We start from the raw sequence: 24,774 nt of genomic DNA, 5'->3' as shown, positions 1-24,774 counted from the left end.
TGGGTTAACCCAAATGTCGCAAATGTGAGCTGTTTCTGCATAAAGGTTGTAGCTGGGTGTATGAACCAGTTGGGCCTTAGTAATTTTACCTCAAAGCATTCTGCTTTTCACAATATTTATAATTCAACAGTGCATGGTTGTATGTGTCTCCAGGAACTGAAATATTTGATAATAGAGTCAATAATACCAAAGCAAAAGACAATAGGCAACTAATTGTATAAAAAATGGGTGGCAATACACACACACCGTCACATATACATACCTCTAATTTTTAAGTAGAATGAAATATGACCAGAGCTTTTTTTCTAAAATTCAGTCCCATGTAGGTGAGTGTCAGATCCACATAAGTAATTTAAGAACTGTGTGTTTGAAGATTTCATTGTGCAATTTGCAAATTTCTCAGTGTGGCTGAGAACTGTAGTCATTACATTTTTAGGATCTAATTAGTAATGCACATATGCTTCTTTTTAATGACATTATGACATTACTATTCATAAGGCCATTCTTCCTTGAGGATAGTATCCCTTTCTGTTGAAGTATCAATTTTAGCCTTTGTTTCAATGTTCATACTGGTTGCTATATAAAATGTACAACTAAATGTCATTAAGGATTGGATGTGAATGTAAATGGATTTGATGAGGTTTGCTCAGCTTTCAGAGTAGTCCCTGTGTATGAATTCTGATATTTAGAAGGTTGTTTGCTGTTCAGTTAGTCTAACAAATGGGGCTTGGGGCAAATGAACTCATTCTCATGCACATGTTTCTAAAACATTTCTCACTAATGTTTGAGCTAAATTAAAATAAAATCCAACAAGAACATGAAAAGAGACTAAGAACAATGTTAATGTGGCAATTTAAACCAATTTGGTTTTCCAAATGACCTTCCATCTTTCACAACTTTTAACAGTATGCAAGATCGCTATCCCCACTGCCAGATGCTATCTGTCTGGCATGGAAAACTTAAAACTTTTTTCTAAATGTCTTTAAAGCTGAGATGGAGAAGAATGACTCTCTGCCTTTCACTTTCCGAAGGGTCTAAGGTTGAATCGTGGCTATGCTGTCCTCCCAACACATCACTTGTTGATTCTCCCCCATTGTGTCTTATTCGTCTATCCCGTACCACATCTGAAATGATTTTCCACGGAGCTTTATGCTTGACAGACTGAATGGGAGGGGGGATCCTTAGAAGGACCAAGGCTCCTATGTTTGTGCAAGAAGTAAGTCAATGCAGCTTCTTAATTAAGTTGGTACATATAGAACTGTCAGTCTGGAACATTCGGTACTTCATATTTTGCCTTGCGTGGTACTAAGAATATTTAGCTTTCTCTTCACTATTGACTTCACTAATCCATTCTACAGAGAGTGGGAAAAGGTCATTACTACACTTAATATTGCACCAATGACAGTTAGAGAAAACCCAAAGTAATAGAATATATTCAAGGTGAATCTGGCATAATCCATTTGGCATTTCTCAGTATGTTGTTGTGACTAAAACTTGAGAGAGGTCAAAGCTTATGAAGATGGATGACATCCCTTGTGTGGCTGTCTCCTGTAGGGTAGAATTAAGAGTTAGAGAGATATAGGTTCTTTTCAGAAAAGTGCATCTTCCTTTTCTATTAGGACATGTGAAAATTAGCCCAACTTTATTTTGGATTAGTAGACGTCTGTGTACCAGATCTACCAGGATGATCATATAATGGTCTCCTAGGTATTTGTTTATGTTAACAGATAAAATTACCTTTTTTTTCGCCATGGGCTTATTGAAACACCAAGAAGTTAAGAAACCTTTCTACTTTGGCTCCTAGCTGTCTCTTTTTTTTTTTCTTCTGTGAGAAATAACACTTTGAGGAAAACTTTAAATTATACACTGCAATCCCAAATTGTTCGTTGTTCTTTCCATTCATTACATGTTGTCCTTTGATATGTTAATATATTAGGCTTCTTGCCAGCCAGATACAGTCTCATAATGTAGGCTGGAAACAGATCCACAGTCTCCTCTTTGATGAGCTTTTTGTTTGTTTTTACTCCTGGGGAGTAAGAATAATGAGTCAGCTCCTAAGACTAATTTGTTCAAAGGAGAAATGAATGGGAAATCTTTTAAATGTACCCAGTACCCTTTACCATTCTGCCTGTCACAGATGGCAGGTACTAATCTGACCACACGCAGAATCTTCTCCACCAGTAAAAACTCCAACATGCAGGTGGCCCAGAGATGGAAATACTGGGGCAAGCTTTTATCCACCTGGTGCTACATGCCATCCTAATATTCTTTCTAGCTTTTATACTTCTTTATGAATTGCTTTCAAACCACCTGTTTTGAGATTTTTATTTTACTTTTAACGCTGGTGATCTGGATTGGGCTTCCTGAAGTTCCAATACTAGAAGGCTAAGAGTCAGAAGTAATTTAGAAGTTCACTAGTTTCTGTTTGATCTCTGTGAGGTTGGTTGACAAGACAGTAGAGTTCCCAAAGCGTGACTTCATTATTTTGTGTTTTGAAGCATATTCATTAGGGGTATATCTTCACACCACCACTCTCCAAGTCTGTCCTAATTAGACAAACCATCCAGGGGTGGTAATAACATTTACGAAGGGAAGAAAGGGGGCATACTCACAGTTAAAAACATTATGTTTGAGCCTTGAAATTAATTAGATATTTCATGCTTGGAAGAAGTATCCCTAACAGGCTTTTTGAATGGAGACATATTCAGGAAGGACCTCTCATAGGAAGGAAAGAGAGTGAGACTAGGTAAACTTATAAAACCTGTGTCTATTGGTATTAATAAAATATAGATGCTCAAAAGTCTGGAAATGCTATACCACTATATGTATAGCTGCTTTTATTTACAGATATTTACTTGGGAGTTCCTCTGATTTTAAAATATGGAACAGATCTGGACCAAGGGATAGAGATGAAAAGATTTCCATGTGGTACTCTATTTTACATAGGCAATGGGATACCGGGGCCCCACTTTATGGAATAAGAAGTCTCCGTTGGCCATCAAGGCTTCAATTGTTTTCTCTGGCAAGGTAGAGCAGTTGCAAACACTTAAGAGGAGAATGAGGAGGTCCAGGGCTCCGGTCTTCAGTGTATTCTGATAGGATACAGCAAAGTGAGTGTGGAATATGTGTGACTGAGACATCAAGGGTCCTGATACTCACAAGCCAGGGGGGTCCTTGTGCCTCCGTTGACCCAATCGAGGTATGGTTGGAGACAGACGGAGAAGAGCAGGGGCAAACCTTTCCGTAAACAGCCACGCCTCTCCCGGATGCCCACCCCCGGCCCCTCTCCCAAAACTCTCCAGAGCACGGCATAGCTAAGAATAACCTGACCTCAAACCTGTCAGCCAAGGGCAGAGTGACTTCGACTCCACCTCCACTAAAGATAAATTGCTATCTATCTCTAAAAACCTCATAAAACGCACCAAAACCTAGGATGTTTTTGAATGACTTATTGACTTTTCAGATTCTTCTTTAAGCTGTTTTTTAAACTTTAAAGGCAACACTGATAATGAACGCTTCCAAATGGTAAAACAGAAAATCCCCTTCAAATATAACCGGCCCGTAGAAGAGTGGCTGCAGGAAAAAGGTAACTGTCGTTAAAACTTTCATTTTAAAATCATTTGACTCTAAACCCTCATTTTTAAAGCCTGCAAATAAATGTTCCTTAAATGATAATCGCCTGCTGCATAAATGACTGTTTTAATTTTCATTATAATTTGTGTCAGCTTCCACCTGCCATATGTTGATAAATCATGCTATAATACATTGCCATTAAAATACAGTTAAAGGGACTAACATCTAGTTTTCTATCAGCATGACAACCACCAACAAGAAATTCCAGGAACCTCTAAAAAAAGAAATGTATTATGGCAATTTAACCACTGCATGACATTATTTGTTAATTTGTTTTAAATTACCTCTTATACCAGAGCTTTCTAAAGAAATTTCAAAAGAACTTATTAAACTTAACATCTTGAGGCTGTTTTGGCTTTGCTATCTGTAGCATGGTTAACATCAACAACAACAACAAAAATCATAGATTGACTCGTAATTTAAACTGCTTAAACAAATGTTATAAGGGGAGCCATGTTCTTTAACATTTGTTTTTAAACAAGAAAAGAATGAGAAGGATGAATTTTGCCTTCAGAGTTAAACTTACAGAGGCAAATATGTTTCATAAGAGATTAATGACATCCTAGTTACTGATGGAAACTAAAAAAAATAAATAGATAAACTTATTCTACACTTCAGTTGTGTGGTACCTTTGTGTATTTGATACGTATGCAACGAAAGTGTAAGTAGTCGGAAAATAAAAGGTTAATGGAAGGCCAAACAGCAGTTTCTCATTTGCTGAAGAAAACAACCACTTTGTTAATAAAAGAGGGCAGCGGTTATATGTGATGTTAGAATTTTCTGTGTGGCTCCTCTTCATTGGGAGGTAAGCTATTGCCTTTCAATGAAGAAAGACTTCTGACTTGAACAAGCTGGTGACTTTTTTTTTTTTTCCCTGAGCCAGTAGCTACTCTTCTAGCTTGAGTTTTTTTGTTTGTTTGTTCGTTTTCTTAAGGAGATCTTAAGTGAGTTTTTAAAATATGTAGAGATTTGATTGAGCTATTTATAAAAAGTAATGGGGTATGTTAATATGCAACTTAAAAAAAGACAAAGGACTACTACAGTTGCAAGTTGAGTGACAACATTCAGGACTTTAAACACGGAAAATCCTCACTGAGTCTTAACTGTTTGCCCTGTTTTTAACGTACGTGGTCTAATTAAAAATAAATTAAGAATAACTCTAAAAAGCAAATAATTTTGTTTAGTAATCACCAACTCATAAAGTCCCTTTAACATTAGAGATGATGACTGCCTCACTTCTTAAAAAGGAAAAGACAATTTAGATGCATGTCTGAGTCTCATGTGCCTGAGAAAATTGTTTTTGTTTCTTTCAATTTTATGTTAATAATATTTTATTTTATTCCATTGCCTTTTGAAGTCTAAGTTCAATAGCATGCCAGGCATTTTCATTTGTATTAATCATTTTAAAGTTATTAGTAGGCTTTTAGTTTTTCTTCCAATAGCATTGTTATCAGTTGGCTTTTAAATAGAAGGACGCTTCCAAACACACAATAGAGGGAGGTTGAACGGGTGGGACTGGGTAGGGGGTGGTTTGGATGGGAGGAAGGGAGGAATTTGTTTCTTAACTGAGTATGTATGTTTATATATGCAAATAATATTGAAAAGAGTTCTATGAGAACTAGGGGATTCTCTCTCCTACATTATTTTAGCCAAAATTACTTTTTTCTTTCATTTAGGTAAGTAACATCTATTCATTCTATTGCTTTATCTCTTCCTCTGTCTAGCTAACTTTCCCTTCAAAGAAATAGAAAACGTATACCAAAGGACCTTGCAGGGACAAGGAGTTAGAAAAGGGTGAATCTGGAAAGATGATTAGGCAGAGGCATTAGTTAGTACTTGGACGGCTCTGTCACTTGGGCAGAAACAGTTGTTTCTGTCATTGGAGAGGAGATGTGAGTCACGGCATTCCCTAGCCTGTTTTCTGGCGCTGTCTGCTATTGACTGACTTTCTGACCTTAGACAATCCACTTAACCTCTTTATATCTCAGATTTCCCATCTGAGGAGAGGAGAAATAATACTGCCTATTCCCCAAGGGTGTTCTGAGGTTTAATTAATTAGTCTTTGTGCAACACTGACTGGAAACATGCAAAGATTTAATTTAAGCAGTATGTGAACTTGGTGTCCAAATGAGGGAGCATTTAACGACTTCCAGGAGGACGGGCACCCAAAACAAAACACAAAATAAACTGCTACAAAGCCCGTACTGGTATTGTAATCAGATTTTATATTATTGGTGATAGATTGGAATCCATTATCAGACTGGGATATAGATAGAATAGTGGTCATCTCTTATTAAAAAACAAAACAAAACATGATTGATCATAATGAATGACGACAAGGAGACCTGGCCCTGATTCTGAGAAATCTTGGGCAGATAGTATAATGTTCTGCGGTCGGTCCCTTATGTCCTTCACAAGGAGAGGGTCATGATGATTGTTTCTCACTTACTCACTTACTCCTGCTTCCTTGAGAGAGAGAAATTGATCAGAGGAAAAGATGGCAGAAGACTTGAATATCCCACTATTCCTTTAGTGCCTGCCAGCATTACTATTAACCACCTAATCTAAGGTACAGAGGGCTGGGAAAGAGGTTTAGAACATAACAAAAGCAGATCCAGTCAAAAATAAATCATGAAACAAAGACCCAAATACTTCCTATGGCATGATGGATGCCTGAAACATACACACTCCTTCCCTATTTACCCCATCAGTGTCTTGTGGTCAAGAAATGATTAGTCAGATCTCTCTGTGAAAGCAGGAATAGCCAGAAATGAAGCCATGGTTTAATTGTATAGCCCAGGAAACGTCTTGCCTTGCTCCACACTTGGGTCTATCTTGAACAAGCAGAGACCACTTTTTGGAGTGAACCATGGCAACTGGAATAAAAGAGATCCATCATTCCTAGCCAGCTTTGCATTTCAATTCTCTCTGAGCTTCCTTTGTTTGTAAGCATAGGCGGAATAACATCACTAGAAAAATAAGATGGAGACCATTATAGATGTGGAGTACTTCTGGGAATATTAGAAATGCAAAATCTACTATAGTCAGTTATAACCATCAACTGATCTTCAGTGCTGGGCTATATATAAAAAAGGCAATGAATAAATATTATGGTTGGCCAACAGTTATGTGAATGGAAGGGATATTACGGCATTGGGGCTATCTGGTACAAGACACTAAACTTTAGCCCTACAGATCTCATATTAGGCAACTTTTTATTATGTTAAGCTACTCCAAATGCCTATGAAAAGCTGAGAGCATATTTATTCTCCCCTTCCATCATGGCATTTCTTTCAGTAGTAAGCTTGGGGCTCCCAGAAAAAAAACTGTTGTCAAAAAACTAAATAGTAATGAGCTCCAGGCCATTACCCAGCATTATTGTGCATTGAACTTTTTGCTGCATCTCATATGAAAAATGAGAGGTCAAAGAATAGGCAATGATGTGTGTGCACAGGGCACTGAAGGAATTGATGGGAAAAGAAGTGGAAATCTATTAGATCTATTTGATTAGTCCCTTAGGATCTGGGCAATTTTGTTATTAAAGCCAACAGATTCCATTTCCATGCTCCACATATTTTTATAGACATTATTTTCACTATAACAAAATTATCTGGCCAATTCTCCACAGTGTAGTGTTTAAAGCTCCCAAAGTGGTATTATTTATAAACCATTCTTGACTAATATGCCCTTGAGAGTTGCCTGATGAGTGGATTGGGCTCTTATACAAAGAGTTCCCACTGAGTAGAGGCATTTTCCCATTTCTAACCTCTTCCATTTCACCCATTTTTATACATTGAGAAGGGATTCCACATTATATACTAGAAATTCAAGGATACTAATCATTATATAGATTTAAGGGTTTCCCAGGAGGTGCTAATGGTAAAGAACCTGCCTGCCAATGCAGGAGACATAATAGACATGAGTTCAATCCCTAGGTTGGGCAGATCTCTGGAGAAAGAAATGGCAACCCACTCCAGTATTCTTGCCTGGAGAATCCCATGGACAGAGGAGCCTGGTGGGCTACAGTCCATAGGGTTGCAAAGAGTTGGACATGACTGAAGTGACTTAGTACACACACAGCACATATAGACTTAAACACCATATAATAATAGTGGTAGAAGTTAAGAGCCTAAATATCACAGTATGTCTCTATTCATATTAGAGATCATAGAGCAAAGATCTCAGTCTTCAAAAAAAATACTCCTTTCAATTAAACAGGTGAGTATACTAGAACATTGTTTTCAGTCATTAATAGCTAAAATAATTCCAGCAAGATTAAGGATGACTGGAGCATTGTTTGATCACTAACTAAAATGGAGGAAAAATTCAAAAAGGATAAACTTAATTCCGTTAAAAAAAGTTTTTCCATCTTTCTCCATATGGAAAAGCAGACAAATAATCTGGAGAAACAATAGAACAGAAGGCGTTGTCCTTCAAAAGCTAGATTTTTCTGGGAAAGATCTCAAGCTTAAGGAAAGCTTTTTAAAATAGGGATAGTTGGGATGTAAGATAAGTTGACTTATACCATTCTTTGTTCTGCCGTGATTTCATTCTGATAGTTTTCTGTACACAGAGCCTAAATGGTTCCCCAAATGGGAACTAACAATAAGGTGAGCTACTGTGTCTTCAATCCATTAACAAACCTGTATATCACTTTAAGGTGTCTTATGTGTTGCCTTTTTCATTAACACCTATCTCTCCTCTTAAAAGTTGTTGATTTTGAATGATGTCATTTTTCTTTCTCCCTTTCTTGCTGACATGATCAATGTCTACTTATTTTCCATACCTTCAAGAGCGATTTAGTTGTGTGATCATGGTCTCTCACCTTCCCCAAATGAATAAAGACAGGAAATAATCTGTCATAAAGTTTATGAAATAGCAAGTATGGATAGAATATTATACATTAGGAAAATTTCTAGGAAATCTTTTATTTCCTAGAGTTGTTTATTTTTATAAGTACACAATAGCTGCAGGTCTCTTAATTAAAACCTAATTTAATTTCAGCTAACTATCAGACCTAGTTTTTTAGTTCAGTGTACTGAGTTACCCCACTGAGTTTTTATTTGCCCTATATAATTCTCCTTCATTTTCATTATGTTACTTTGTAAGTTAAAAAAGTCAGTACAATAGGTATTTATGATTTATTATTATAATCACCTGATTTGGGTTATTTTCTTTTTCTGTCATCCACAACTGTATACCCTGGAAGACTGCAATACCACTCATCATTGAAGCAAGATTTCTCCTGCTTCACAATAAAGAAGTAGAGATTCAATTATTCAGGTTGTCTAGGATATTCAGCTAGACAGTGGAAGAGATAAACATAGGGAAATGTTATTTGCCAATGTCTAGATTGAATTTTTGTTACTTGCCAATACCTCTACTGAATTTTTGCTATCCAATTTTCTCCTCTTCAGTTGCTCAAGGAAGCCTGTTTTGATGTCTGGTCCATTCAGACCAGGTAAGGCAAACAGAGAAAAATGTATGGGAATAATGATGTTTCCTCCACCCAACCCACTAGGCCGGCAGTTAACCATCTTCAACACCCAGGCGCAAATAGCTATCGGCGGAAAGGACAAAGGACGCCTCTTCCAAGGCCAGCTTTCTGGGCTCTATTATGATGGTTTGAAAGTACTGAACATGGCAGCTGAGAACAACCCCAATATTAAAATCAATGGAAGTGTCCGGCTGGTGGGAGAAGTCCCATCAATCTTGGGAACAACACAGACAACCTCCATGCCGCCAGAGATGTCTACCACTGTCATGGAGACCACCACTACCATGGCTACCACCACAACCCGCAAGAATCGCTCCACAGCCAGCATTCAGGTACGCCTCCCTCCAGCATTTCCTTGGTTCGGCATCTTTATCTGTGAGACATTGCTATCATGGTCAGTGTTGCTTTGTAGCTAAAGTGTCTGAATTACTATGTTTGTAGGAAGGACACCTACAGATGCTCGTAGTAGTAAAACCCAGGAGTAGAGAAAGACAAAGTAATCGTTAAAGAAATTATCAATGTCTGGTGCGCACGCATGGGTTATTACTCTTATATCCATCACTGAAATGGTAAAGCTGTTATTCAAGGTGAGAGATGGAGAACATTTTCACTATGACATACTCTCTCCTCTCATTTTATTACCTTTCTTTTCAACAGCAGGAAAAAAAAAGGAGGAAAGGAACGTTTGTTATCATAGGAAAGACTATATTCTAGTTAAATTCTACTTGCATCCTCCTGATGGCTTAGTGTTGGAAGATGAACTGTTCATTTCTGAGGCCAAGGGGTAGCATTAAATCAAGGGTAGATGAAGCTGAAGTTTTCATCAATCTTTATAAAATGCAATACTTGTATTTTATAAGTGTTGGTTAATCACTTGTTATTTTTGGTTTACTTTGTTTCTTTTACATTGTATTGACCAAAATCCTAATTCTGTTAGCAAATTTGAAGGTCTGAGTTTAACTATGTAGGGAGTCCTTAGTTTTTATTAATGTTTTTGTTTTGTCACTTAAAAGTAATTGTAGCCAAATTAAAGCTTAATGCTTTGCTGATTACCTTGGCTTCTCATAAATCTAGATATTAGAGGGTAGAAAGTTAGTCGAAGTATTAACCTTAAATGCTCAGGCAAAAAATAAGACATTCCAATTGCTCATGGGGAATTGACCCCAGCCTAGTTAGTGTCCATAGGAGATTCAGTAGATCAGTACTTGTCCTTTCTGTTTCTTGGTTTAAGATATTATCCAGGGATTCAATTGAGTCTCTGACATCACCTTTCCATTGATTTCACTGGGCACTGTAAACCTAAAGTCAATAATCAATTAAATCTCTGATGTGTTCTCATTCTTTCGAATTAATTTTATGTGAGTTAGGTAGTGGTAAAATTGTCTTCCTTTTCCCTTGTCTTTGAGTAGACATAGCCAGACAGCTCCTTACATGATTCCACAGGAACAATTGGGAGCTGATTCACAGATGATGTTATCGGTACAATTTTATTTGTTTTAGAAAGGCTACTTGAGAAGCCGGTTACTTCCCAGTCTTAGAGTTGCACGTGTTGTTACATTCATACCTATGTACATGCTCAAAAAAAATAGCTTCTTCTCCGCTGATATTAAAGCAATAACTCCTGACACTTCACTCTACTCACTGAAAAGAAGATAAAAGGCAATATATATTTCTATTATGACTCTCTATAGCTCGAGAGCAGATCTGTTTATTGTTGGTGAAAGGATAGTTCTGTCTGCACAGGTCTGGTTCTGTTTCTGTCAGAATACATTCCACTAACTCTGTGGGAAGCAGAGGAGCAAATGGCTTTTTCTTCGTAGGAATGGATGGCCCTGTAGTCTTTTTTTGAGGCTACATTTTTACTGACCTCAGAAGGATTTAATGTTACATGGGGATTCAGGGACTAAGCCATAATAATGATCAGTTTGGGGCTTTCCCTCCAGGGGCAAATACATAAATGGGAGTAGATTAAGTGAGTATTTGTACAAACTAAGAAAGCCTACGATAGAAGGTACAAAGGTCTTGTAAGTGGTTATGACTCTGGACATCATTGGACCTATTGTCATTTTAGAGGACAACAGCTGTGGACAGCTGGCAGATGTCATCTCTGACAGCCTCCTTTCTGATGTGTCCCTTTTCCTTTAGTCTAGTAATAATTGGATCACATCTGCATGGCTTTCCTTTTGCTTCTAAAGACAAGGCTATAAAAATGAGTTATAAACCTGTTGATGCTTGTTGTTTTTAAGAGTGTATAAAAGCATAAAGTGCTATTGGAGAAAAGCCAGCAGATGAGCAGAATTGGAATAGATTGGAATGAGAGATTTAAAAGCCCCATATTCTTTGTAAAGATTAGCTAAAGGAAATAACTATGCTAAGGGTTTTGAACTTTTTGTTCGGCCAACCAGCCATAAGGATTTTGCCTTGGGCTCTGGAAAAACTTAGGATGGACAGGTAGACACTGCTATGTTTAAAATGGATAACCAACAATTCTGCTATTGTTATGTGGAAGCCTGAATGGGAAGGACTTTGAGGGAGAATGTACCCATATATATGTACGGCTGAGTCTCTTTGCTGTCCACTTGAATATATCACCACATTGTTAATCAGCTATATTCCAATACAAAATAAAATGTTTAGTGAATTAAAAAAAAAAAGGTTATCAACAGTGAACATTCACATACATAAAATTCAATAGCCTGCCTGTCTCCAAGTCTGCCTCTTAAGTACATTCTGTAGATCATATCAAACTTGTGTTAGGCATGTGGACCCAACAACCCTTAGATTCTATCCAAGGTTTTAGACAGTTTCCAGACTGCAAAGACTTTGGATGAAGAAAGTCACTCTCGGAAGTTCTAATGTGCCCTGTGTGAGCCAGCTAATTTTCCTGGATGAAATGGATTCATAAAGATTTGAGCTCTGACTAGCACTGAAACATACATTACCATATGTAAAACAGATAGTTAGGGGGGGTTTGCTGTATGATGCAGGGACCTCAAATCCAATGCTCCCTGACAATCTAGAGAGGAGAGATGGGGTGGGAGGTGGGATGGAGGTTCAAGAGGGAGGGGACACATGTATACCTCTGGCTAATTCATGTTGATGTATAGCAGAAACCAACACAATATTGTAAAGCAGTCACCCTCCAATTAAAAATAATTTAATTTAATTTATTTAATCAAATTTAAAAATTTGATCTCTAAGAAATCTTCAGGAAAAAAAAAAAAACAGGTGAGGAAGACTGGATTTCATGTCCGTAGATTTATCATTCATGTTTTCACCTATGTGTGAAATCTTACAGCCGTTTCCAAGTGACTCTGTTCTGTCCTCCTTGGCTTTGATAATATTGCTAGAGTAGAGTTGCCCTAAAATTTGACTCTTCCAGGAGAAACAAAATAAGCCTGTGCATTCACAAGTATAAATATCTGGTTATTTAAAAACCCACTGGTTATTTCTTTAAGCATAAGGTAAAAAAAAAAATCGTTTGAACTGTTCATTTCTAATAGACCTTGGTTAATGTTGATTTTAGATCAAAGAAAAACTGTGAAGTGCTTTTAGTGATGCTCTTAGCCATGTGTGAAGGTGAACAAAGAGTTTTTGAACTGATGGCCCTCTAATGCTCCAGCCTCCTGGAAATAATTAGCATTTTGATCTTTCTAATGTACTAGTGTGTTACAAAATACTTGTGAATTACATGGACTATGTTCAGTTACTCACAGCCATGGTGCCAAGCATTAAGTCTTTACCCTGCATTAAGAAGGATGTCTCTGGTTACTCCCCTGATTGAAAAAGAAAGTTAAGGTTGAGAGAAGAGGTGGGTACATTGATAAAGCAAATGGATGGGTGATAATTCTCAAGTAAAGATCTGGCCCTTAGTAGATGCTCAATAAACATTTGTTGAGTAAATCCGAAAACAAGATAGGCTTTATAATGTACTTTATCATTTAACAATCAGAAGTGGCATGGCCTATGGAAGATTTTCCCTCTAAGATGATCAGTGGACTTTGGACAATTGAAAATTTTTTCCCCCCAGTGGTAAAACTATAGAAGACTGATGAAATGCATGTACTTGAAGTCAGGTTGTCTGAGTTTAGAACCTAGTTTCCTGTTCGTATTAGCTAAGCGACCCTGGGGAGGTCACATATGTTGTGGTTACCTAGCTGTGGAAACAACCTGTCATCATTTAGTAGTTTGAAACAATTATGTCATTAGATCTCAGGGTTTTATGGATCAGAAATTTGGGCAGGGCTCAGCTGGCAAACACTGAAAGCCAAAGGAGAAGGGGGAGGCAGAGGATGAGATGTTTAGATAGCATCAACGATTCAATGGACATGAGTTTGAGCAAACTCCAGGAGACAGTGAAGGACAGAGATGAGTGATCTGTCCATGGGGTTGCAAAGAGTCGGACATGACTTAGTGACTGAACAACAACAAAAATGGCAAGACATTCTTCTGCCTCACGTGGAACTGGCTGTCACTCAGTGGCCACTCTGGGCTGGAGGCTCTGGCTTCACACATGCACCTGGAGCCTCAGTGGATGAACAATACTGGACTCAGTTGTGAACATGTCACTCTCCGTGTCTCTCGGACTCCTTTCATGGAGACTTAGGTCTCGTGGAAAGAGTTTTCCAAGTCTTGGATACATGGAGAAAGGAGCATATCTCAGGTTGGTTGAATGTACGAAGCTAAATTGACAAAGTCAGAGATGATGATTCCTAGAGAGATAGCCAACTTCAACTAGAACAGAGAGTGTACAGAGGAGGGTTGGTGGGAGATCAGGGACTCAGATTCTGAGTGTTTTGGCCTAAAACTCCCTCAAACAGAAGAGGTCCTAGAGGGGAGAACTAGATCAGGTTCCCTGTGGGTTTCACTACCAGAGATGCCCCCGAGATCATGCAGGCACGTCCATTACCTGACATCTGACCCCAGTGCTGGGGAGTGACTGTTGTGATAGGTCAGTTTCTAAAATGGAAAAGTTCAATTCAGGCTACATTCACATTCCTGAATCTTCAATCAGGACAGAAGGGTAAAAGTGAGAAATAAAAGTCTTTTAGGGATCACTGTCAGCCACTAGGACCAAAATGTTCCTGCAAGAGGCCAAGAAGAAAATATTTCCAAGAGTAAGGTATATTCTCTTCCCTTAGTGCTCTAGACCAAGTTATTAGTCAAGAAAGAACTCCATGTGTTCCGTGCAAATCACCATTTGGAATAGTTTTTAAGCTTTTAGCAGGAGACTGATCGTGACCCACTTTTTCTGAACTGGGCATTGGTAAAGTCACCTTGGCATTGGCCAGGGCTGCCTGACACCAGAAAATTACCAGAAAATCATAACACTCAGTACTGGAACTACTCCCAATAAACAATAGAAATGAAAGATGTAAAAGCTTTCTGAGATTTCATTCTTTTCTTGAACTCACAAGTTTGGTGGGAAAAACGTGGACCACTTTCAAAAATTGCAGATGGAAGCCACAGTTTTTCAGCTTTTGTAACAATACCTTCATGGAAAGTCCTCCCCATGGTCTGCTTTTACGCTGGGGCCTAAGTTCTTTCAGAAGCACCCTTCAGCCTTGATATTACTTATGGCAAAACAACAAACCAAAACTTGTGATTAAAAATTTAATCCTTTACATGTATGTGTATGGCTGAGTCACTTTGCTGTTCACCTAAAACTGTTAGAATATTGTTAATTGGCTATACTCCAGTATAAAATTAAAAGTTAAAACAGACAGAAAACCAGCAGGCTGACCTGCCAAAAAACAGTGGTCCTTCTCGCTGCATGTTCCTGATGGAGTCCCAGTGTGCTGAAGGGAAGAGAGAGCAATTAGAGTCAGAATTTCTCATTGGACCCTATGTTCTTCCAGTTTTTTAGCTATGTATTTCTGCATGAGTTGATTAGCCCATCAAAACTTCAGTTCTATTATCTATAAAATGGGCTCAAGAGCATCTTTACCATAGGCTTGTGGTGAGTAATACATACAGCCACATGTGAAAAGAACTTAGGCCATGCCCTATTCCATCAGTTTTCACTAAATGCTAGACATTCGGAAAACTGCTTCAACCCAAGAGACTCTACCAGGACTCACAGATCCTCATAGAGCTTAGCCTTCTTGTATGGTTGGATAAGCACAAAAACAATTTTGTCTACACCCACAGAAACCCACTATTACCCAGGATTTCCTTTGAGGGTTCCAGATTGAATCATAGCCCTGAACTCATCAATTAGAAGGAATTTATGGAGTAGGAGTTAGCTGAGTGGTTATTACATACAAAGCTTTTTGTTAGGATGAAGCGTGTGAAGCTGCCAGTTTTGTAGGAGCAGAGTGGTCGGATATCAGCAACTTCATATGGTTCCACAAATACATGACACATTCATTTTCAGTATGTTGTTATCCATGGGGTTTTGAGATTCTGGCTGGAACAGGTTTCTGAAGGTTCTTTGAATAATCAGACTGTCTTGGATTGGGATACAAGATTCATCTACCTTATTTCAAATACCATGCTCTAATAGGAGGTAAATTATGTTATACTTACCCCCCAAATCACCCCTCTGGGCCCCTCTACCTTTTTCCTGCTGCCATCAGCTTGACAGAAGTGAGACAAGGAGTCCACACAGTTTTCCATCCCTCGCTTTAACCATAAGACAGCAGAGCCTCCAGGGGAAGTTTATTTTAGGATCGGGGCTCAACTAATATTGATTAATGGCCTTGCATAACGTGGGGCTCCAGGGCTCATTCCTTTCCTGCCAAGCCTCATAACTGGGGGAGGCAATGAAGATTTGTCTGTCTAATTAGCCTTCAGCTGCCAGCCAAGAAATACCTTCTGTTTCCTCTTTACCCTCACGCAGGTACTTTCTTTTCCCCTCTTGGAGAATAATTGGGGGTGGGGGGAATGGACTCTACCTAGTAGAACCCTCCAGTGACATTTTCTCTCTGGAATTGCATAGTTCTAATGGGAAAAAAGGGAACTTGATGGGTTTACCTACCTCTTAAAGACTTAGGTGTCAGCAGTACAAAGAGATCAGTACTTCCCAAAGCTGAAAAAGTCCATGAAAGGATCTCTGAGAAGGTCCTCATCACATACAGGCAGGAACTCTGCAAGATGCTCAGATAAGTTGTAGAGATGCCCTTCTAATTAGCATGTAATATTTATAGGGTAGAATCTCTGACCAGAACTGCAAATAAAGCACTGGATCTTATTTTTAGCCATCTTAATAGCTGAGAAGGAGGTGCAGTCAGCTCTTGGCTACTCACTATGGAGGTCTTCAAATGTTTCTTTTTTCTTTTTGTAGTTGCACAAGTGGGATCTTTAGTTGAGGCATGAGCACTCTAAGTTAAGGCATGTGAACTCTTACTTGCCTCATGTGATACCTAGTTCTTCCACCAAGGATCCAACCCTGGCCTCCTCCATTAGGAGCATGGAGTATTAGCCACTGGACCTCCAGGGAAGTCTCCCCAATGTTTCTAAAGCTCTAAGTGACTGTCCGATCACCTAACAGACTACTTGGCCAAGTATAAAGCCTGTATCTTTACCGTGTGCCATATGGATCTCCCCTGCTCGCTCGCTCGTTCTCTCTCTCTGACCGTGTTTACTACCATCTCACTCCAGGCACACAGGTCTTCTTGAGCTTCCTTGAACTTAGATCCAGGAGAAGGGAGAGATGAGCAAGGGCCGTGCAGTTGCAGAGTCTGATCTTGTCTCTAACATGTTGACTTTTTGCTGATCAAGAATTTTTTTTTTTTTTTTTGCATTGATGCTGACTTCAAAACATTGCAATAAAGTATTCTTTCTCTCTAAATACTGAGTTTGAGGCCATTCCTTTAAAGGTTACACAATGGATGAGCCTCCTCCTTAGTCCCAGCCCTGCTCCAATGTACCAAGTACGCCTGCGGGGTTTCCCCTGCAGGTGCTTCTGCCTGGTGCAGCTCTTCCCAGCATGCCTCACTGCCTGTGTCCAGACTTCTGCCTGGTGCAGCTCTTCCCAGCATGCCTCACTGCCTTACTATGTCCAGACTTCTGCCTGGTGCAGCTCTTCCCAGCATGCCTCACTGCCTTACTGTGTCCAGACTTCTGCCTGGTGCAGCTCTTCCCAGCATGCCTCACTGCCTTACTGTGTCCAGACTTCTGCCTGGCGCAGCTCTTCCCAGCATGCCTCACTGCCTTACTGTGTCCAGACTTCTGCCTGGTGCAGCTCTTCCCAGCATGCCTCACTGCCTTAGTGTCCAGACTTCTGCCTGGTGCAGCTCTTCCCAGCATGCCTCACTGCCTTACTGTGTCCAGACCTCTGCCCATATGGCACCTTCTGGAGCGGCCCTCCTTGACCGTCCCCTGTGAAATAGCGCCCCACTCCCTGTCACCTTCTGCTTTGTGGCCTCTCAGAGCAGTCATCTCTACCTGACATGATATCACACGTTTGCTTGTCATCTCTATTTAGTGAAATGTGAGTTTTAGGATGGCAAGATATTCGTTTCCAGTGCTATCAGGGCACAGAGTAAGCCCTCAGTCAGTATTGCTGGAGACAGATGGGTGGACAGCAATCCACTAGCACCTTTGCAGGGAGCTCACAGGTCTCATGATGCTCACAAACTGAATCCCACTTCCAAGCACTATCCCCGCCTCTGCCGCCTCAGGAGGCCCATGCTCTGGCTCTCTGATGAGGCTCACCAGTAGGAATGGTAGTCAGGAGCAGTTTGTTTGTTTGTTTGTGGGATGGAACTGGTGCCCTCTGCAGTGAAAGCACAAATTCCTGACTACTGGACCAACAGGGAATGCCCTCAGCAGCGGCTTTGCTGCTCTGGACTCCTTGCCTTGTACAGTTGCTGAGTCTGATCTTGTCTTTAGTTAACATGTTGATTTTTTGCCCATCAAGAAATCTTAAGAATAAGAGTCCAGAGATGTCTCCTTGTATCTGGTATGTGAGATTGTTCTTATTGATTTCTGGTCTTAAATTCCCTTTCCTTAGAAATTATTTGCCATCCTAATAGCAAAGGTGGTTTCTAGTACTTAGAGTTTTCAAAGCAATTCTGAACATGTAATCTCATCCACTTTCCCTGTCCAATTTGTTTGCCATATTCCTTTCCCAAATTATTTAATTCTTAATTCTCCTAAAATGAACCTTTATATATCAGCAAGTAAAAACTATATTAATGGACTGGTGCTTCTACTCTGTTCTATTGGTATGGATAGAAAATTAACCAAGGGCTAATTTACCTGGTTGTGCATATGTGGGTGGGAGTCTTCTATCTACTTTAAGTTACTTTTTTGTTTTTCTCAAATAACTAAGTTGATGATTCAGACAGTAAAGAATCTGCCTGCACTGCAGGAGACCTGAGTTTGACCCCTGGGTTGGGAAGATCCCCTGGAGAGGGGAATGGCTACCCACTCCAACATTCTTGCCTGAGAAATACCATAGACAGAGGAGTATGGCCGACTACAGTCCATGGGGTTGCAAAGAGTCAGACTCCACTGAGCGATTAACAACAGCAAATAGCTAAGAATGTTTTGAAAGTGAAGGTGTTAGTCGCTCAGTCGTGTCTGACTCTGCGACCCCACCTGGCTCCTCTGTCTGTGGGATTCTCCAGGCAAGAATACTGGAGTGGGTTGCCATTTCCTGGTCTTGACTCTATGGTTTATGTGGCTCCATAGTTTGTGATCCTTTGAAAAGAAGATTTTGGAAGATACTATGAGAAGTCACTAGATTGAGAGAAGGAGTAATCTCTACGTAGCTCCTCACTCAGCATTCATGCCCTGGCACAGTGCCAGACCCAAAGTGGGGCTCAATCAATGTTTGTTGAAAGAAAGGAAACTGCATTAAGTGAATGAATGCTTATCTGCAGAGGGAAGAAGCAGATCAGGGGGCAATGTTATTGATGCTGAAGATCTACAGAGACAGCTGTGAGAAAGCAGGCTGGTATGAAGGAAAGAGAGCTGGGCAGCAAGAGTCAGGAGACTTCGTTTGTAGATAAAATGGTTTAAACCATGACTCAAGGTGGGCTTTCATTTATCAGCTTTGGGATGGCTAGGTTGCTTCTTGAAGCTTAGTCTTACCACCGACACAAGGAGATGATAACATCGACTTCATGGATAGGTTATAATAATACAAGTCAACAGTGCAAATTGGTGCAACTCAACAGATTGTTGTTATTGTTATTTTAAATGGGATTCTAATCCAGGTCTCTTTGGCATCTAACTTTTGGTTTTTATTCTTTAATTAGTCATTTGGCCTATGACAGGGTAATTAGCTTCCTTGGATCTCCACTCTTTCCTCAGCTAACAAATATAAGGGTAGATTCACTTGGTTTCCAATATCTTCATTTTCCTAACAGTAGCTAACAGGCCGCCTTGAACATCCAGTGGCAGTGAATGGATGGACAAATGAATTAGAGGGTGGAGGGAAAGAAAAGTTGAGGAGAAGAAAGCAGAGAGCAAGCAAAAATACTCTGTAATCATGTTGCTGTAAGAACAATCTGTCCATTTCCCAGATTGGATGGCTCATGTTGAGAGGAATGCATAGGATGTCTTTAATTCAAATTATAATGCAAATAATGATTTATTTTTGTACCCCATCCCTCCCTTTGCTGAAAGCTTTCAGAAAGAGTTCCACAATGACTAACTACCTCTATGTAGAGGATAAAACACTTAATAAATGTCTCATGAGTTGTCGAAAAGAATCAATGATTCCAGTTTAAGCTAAGGTCCAAGAATTTTCTTTTTCTCTGAAAATGCATCTCTTTCTATTTATATATGACAGGGAAATGACTTTAAGCAGCAATCTTTGCTAGCCAGGCTTCAAGATGGATATTTCCATTCTGCCTTTGACAAGGCTGTAGGAGGGATGGGATGTGCTTTCATATCTTCCTGGTGTATGTTTGAATGATTGTAAAAATTAGAAACACACTGAGGCTGTTATGACAACCCTGCCTTTTGAAACCTTCTAATTAAAGCCTGGGGTTGTCTAGAGAGCTAGTTCTGTTAGCTAAATGGATAATGTAAGGTTCTCCTGTGGTTTTTTTTTTTTTTTTTTTTATCATCCAGAGATGAGATGTCTGAGGAAATAAGTATATACCATATCTGTGGTGGCCAGCAGTCACTGAGAGAATGACTTGGAGGAAATTTGATTGACTTATGTGTATAATGTGGTCTCTTCTACCTCTCATTTTATCTGCATGTGTATGAGTTGGAGAGAGAGGATGCTCATGTATGTTCACATGTATTAGCTAAAACAGTGAAACTTACATGTATGCAGATCACCTGGGTGATGTGATTAGCGAGCAGACTCTGAGTCCATTCTAGGCAGGGCTAAGATCAAGCTAAGATAGCATCCCTGACTCAATGGGCATGAATTTGAGTAACCTCCAGGAGCTGGTGAAAGACAGAGGAGCCTGGCATGCTGCCGTCTATGGGACTGCAAAGAGCCGGACACGCCTGAGCCCCTGAACAACAACAGGGTCAAGCTATCTAGCTCCCAATGATAGCAGGCTGTAGTTTGTGGATCTCACTTTCTGGAGCAAGGATCTCATAGGTATTTATAGTTCTTTGTTGAATAGTAGTAGCACCTGTTTATCTATCTCCTCTGAATGGTCTCCCCAAACTTAATTCAAACTTAATTCTTCAAAATAGGAAATGTTGTTAACCTGCAGCATTATGTAAGGGAAAGAGACACTACCCAGCTGAGGATTCACCAACAAAAATATATCCCATCAGACAGTCCTGCTCATGGTTCCACTGACCCCGCTCCCCCCCACCTCCCGTCCCTTCCTCTGCTACACACCCTCAAGGCAGATGCAAAAAAAAAGTAGGTAGAATTTAACTTGTCACAATATATATCCCCGTTTCTGAGAGGTGACCTCCAATGAAAGCAGAAGGACATGAATGATTTTAATCCACAGTAACAATGGGAAACCAGTCCTGACCATCTTGAGCGGTCTAAATATATGAAATGACAGATTTTTCTCCTCTGCCTCTTCACGTCCTCCTCCCAGATAGTGAGCGAGACACGTATTCATGCACACACAACTCACACTATAATGCACAATGAAATTTCACCCGGCCTTTATCTCCAAGCTGCTGTTCTGATGATTAATGCCCCATTGGTTGGGAAGCTATTCCACCGAAGAAAGACAAGGAGAGGGGAAGACACATGAAATATATCTCTGAGGCCATTTCTCATTATTATTATTATCATTATTAGCTCCTTACTGCCCTATCTATCCTGTTAGAGAATGCTTGATCTATTGGCAAGGGGGAGGGGATGACATTTGAAAGAGGATTTCACGAGGGAGAAATGAACAAGGACAAAGATAGAAATAGACACTTTTTACTAACGAGGACTGTCCTGGATGGGGTTTGGTGGTGGTCGTCATTTATTTTTGGTTTTGTTTGCTGATTCCATTATTTTTGTTATTTTCATTTTAAAGCCAGATATAATAAATGCCTCCATCTGTGTCTCCTGTTCTTTTTTTTTCCCCTCCTAGGCATTTATTTGTGCATGTGTTCTTTTGTCTTTATTGAGTCTCTATCTGCAAGAATCAATATGATATAACATATGCAAATGTTATTCCTGACCACTTATGCAAAAACTGGACAGAATAATTTCATTGCTTTGTAACTCCCATGATATAATTGTGTCCATATCCTGGTCGATTTCAAGTTTCTGAAAAGGCTACTTTAAAAATAAATAATTCTATGTATGTATGTATGTATGTATGTATGTATGTAATCAGACATACTGTGGTGTGATTCTCTCCTGTTTCCCATTCAGAGAAAGGATGATTGCTAAGTAATTTCTGGCTCTGTCATTTACGAAGACCACATAGCAGTGGTCCTTGTGGGAAAGACGGAACAGTAGTAAAAGCACTATTACAACACATGTGTCTACTGATAAAATGGCAGATTCATTTACCTAGACACAGAGTACTATAATCTTGATTTAGAAAATGCTGTCTTTCCAAAGTTGAGTTTATGAAGATATAAAATATATAACTATGGTACCCACATGTGACTTCAATTTTAGTTGGATTTGTATTCAGTTAACAAATATTTTAGTAAATTGAGTGTCTAGTATGGGTCACACACCTTTCTAGGCATTTCGGTTATAGACATACACAAAACAGACAAAAAGTCTCTCTTCTCTGGGGCATATACTCTGTTACTAAATATGGGGTGCCTTATGAGAACCAGACTTTGGAGAAACCAAGGATGAAGTAAATATAAAAGTGAAAGTCGCTTAGTCGTGTCTGACTCTGCAAAGCGAAGTAATTATATTTTTTCTGCCTTAAATGAACCCATAGTCTGGGAGCACTCTTAAATATTGTCTAAATTTGAGCAGACTCATTTTTAGGTCAGTTTTCTACAGAAACTCTAGCACACTGGTCTATTACAGTTGCAGGAGCAGCAACTGTCTGTGTTTATACAGGTCAGCTCAATTGAAGAATAACAATTAAAGAATAATGTCTTTAATTTCTACTCAAAAGAGGAAGGCAATCTTCAAATGTGAACAGTCTCTTTTTGACTAACAAAGATGGCAACCATAAATCATGTTAAAATTGTTGTGTTTGAAATGTATTTTTGTCTCAAGGACTAAGTCTATAGTATTTATTGCAAATATTTTATTAGTTTGAGGTTATACTCTCATAGAATGTTTATATTCAAAGAATCTCAGATGCTCAGAATCTGAGAATCTGAGAATCTCAAAAATCTCTAATTTTTGAGTTCCACACAATGAGTAGAACTTTAGAGATGGGCCAACCTCGTTTCATCAGTCAAAGCCATCTGTCCAGGGGCAAATTACTTGCCCACCTTTTGTAATTTAAACAATAAGCATTGGAAATTCCCTGGCAGTCTAGTGATTAGGAATTGGCACTTTCTCTGACAGGGCCCAGGTTTGATCCCAGGTTGTGGAACTAGGATCCCACAACCTGCACAAAACAGCCAAAAAATAAATAAAATAAACAATAAATGTATATTAATTTGATGCTTTCATTTAATTTATCTAAATAATGCATCTACATAACTTAAACCTTAACATAGCACCAAACTCTCATTACTACAGGGCAGAGGCATCATTACTTTAGCTGCTAGGAGGGGTAGCTGCTATATTTTTAATAGGTATTTTAATAGGTATGTGTTATATTTAAATTTACTCTCAATGCAAAATTCCAGTAAGAATTCTTCTGTATACTGAGACAAAGTTTTCCTTAGGGTCCTCTATTTTTGTGGGTTTTCTTTTCTTTTTCCTTTTTGCCCTCATATAATATTCTCTAGCCATCTCAGAGAGCATAGGAATTAAATAATACATATAAGTGCTTTGAATATTTTGCATTCAGAAATGAGCATAGCTGTCTCTTCCTTCACACCAGCGGCTTCTATTTTTGAGATGAGCAAGGATTAGAATAGTCACTTTGGAATTTTTATGCTGTGCGATGTCAGACAATGTGTTTGCATGCCACTGGGTTCCATCATACAGTGTTTGGTGATAAAGTCTATCCACTTGGCTCTCAGTTTCTTCCGGCTTTATCACTGTAATGTATTTATTAGCTTTCCTTTACATGTGCAAGTTGATGTAGTACTGTAGAAAAAGAATCACTCCACATATTCCTTGCAACTCAAGAGAGATAATACATTCTAAGAGGACAAATGAATCTCCACCAAAAAAAAAAAAAAATCAGTGAATTCATGTTGGATATTTCCTGGTGGCTCAGACAGTAAAGAATCTTCCTGCAATGCAGGAGACCTGGGTTCGCTCCCTGGGTTGGAAAGATCCCCTAGAGAAAGGGGTGGCAACCCACTCCAATATTCTTGCCTGCAGAAGTCTATGGACAGAGGAACCTGACAGGCTACAGTCCGTGGGGTCACAGAGAGTCGAACACTACTGAGCAACTAACTCTTTTCACTTTCACTTTCTTCATATATGGATATAGACACAGGAAGTAGGATTTGATCAACTGATTACACTAGGTATGAGCCAAAGATTACATCTGTTGGAGGAGAGAGGATTGGAGGCCAGTGTGAGCAAATCACAAGTAGGAGGTTTCAGGGGAAATTTAAGTAAAGTTGGTGAGGATGTCCCCAAGGTTATTTCTATAGGGACTCATTGCTATCCACATTGCCAACCAGTAAACAAAGATTGCTAGAGGCTCTGAAGTAGATCAAAATAGTTGAAGAAGAGGATAATAACAAAATCTACTCCCAAAGCCGTACTGAAAACACCATACGGCCATACAAAGAGCACCTATAAATGTTCTTTTGACTCCAATAGCTACGGGGTAATTCATGTTTTTTTAATTTAGAGGATTTGGGGTGAATGTCTAGACAACTCATTTTTGTTGTTGTACTCAGCAGTATGCATAGTAATAACTAGAGGGAAATATAGATCACGTAAAACAATGCCACTCAAGTCATTGATAGGAGGGGGATTAAGGTATGTCTGTGCTCTCTCTCTCTCTCTCCCCTTCATTTTCAGTAAACTACATTCTTTTGGGTTTTTTCCTCATCCTCTTAGGTATTTTTATAAGAGAGTTTTCCCCTTTCTTCTGTTGTAAACATTTTCCCCATCTCAACATCCTTTGTAAATTCAAGAAACATTTTCCTTTGCAATGTACAATGAAAGGCGATTATATTAGAAAATATCAGAGATGGCTTTGTCATGTCTG

At 39.2% G+C, this 24,774-nt stretch overlaps 1 protein-coding gene across 14 annotated transcripts in view; it reads left to right on the top strand.

Annotated features, from left to right (window-relative positions):
• NRXN3 (neurexin 3) overlaps window positions 1-24,774 on the top strand; it is a 1,774,776-nt gene that overhangs the window by 1,594,870 nt on the left and 155,132 nt on the right. For all 14 annotated transcript variants that reach the window (XM_043920656.1, XM_043920646.1, XM_043920650.1 and 11 more), the window contains 2 exons: window positions 3,497-3,586; window positions 9,155-9,462. In XM_043920656.1, the coding sequence (XP_043776591.1) occupies window positions 3,497-3,586; window positions 9,155-9,462 (398 nt within the window). The remainder of the gene's footprint in view (window positions 1-3,496; window positions 3,587-9,154; window positions 9,463-24,774) is intronic.

The sequence above is a fragment of the Cervus elaphus genome, chromosome 12, assembly GCF_910594005.1.
Source record: "Cervus elaphus chromosome 12, mCerEla1.1, whole genome shotgun sequence".
Taxonomy (NCBI): Eukaryota; Metazoa; Chordata; class Mammalia; order Artiodactyla; family Cervidae; genus Cervus; species Cervus elaphus.
Note: the sequence above shows the minus strand (reverse complement) of the source record. Positions and strands in the feature narration are given on the sequence as shown.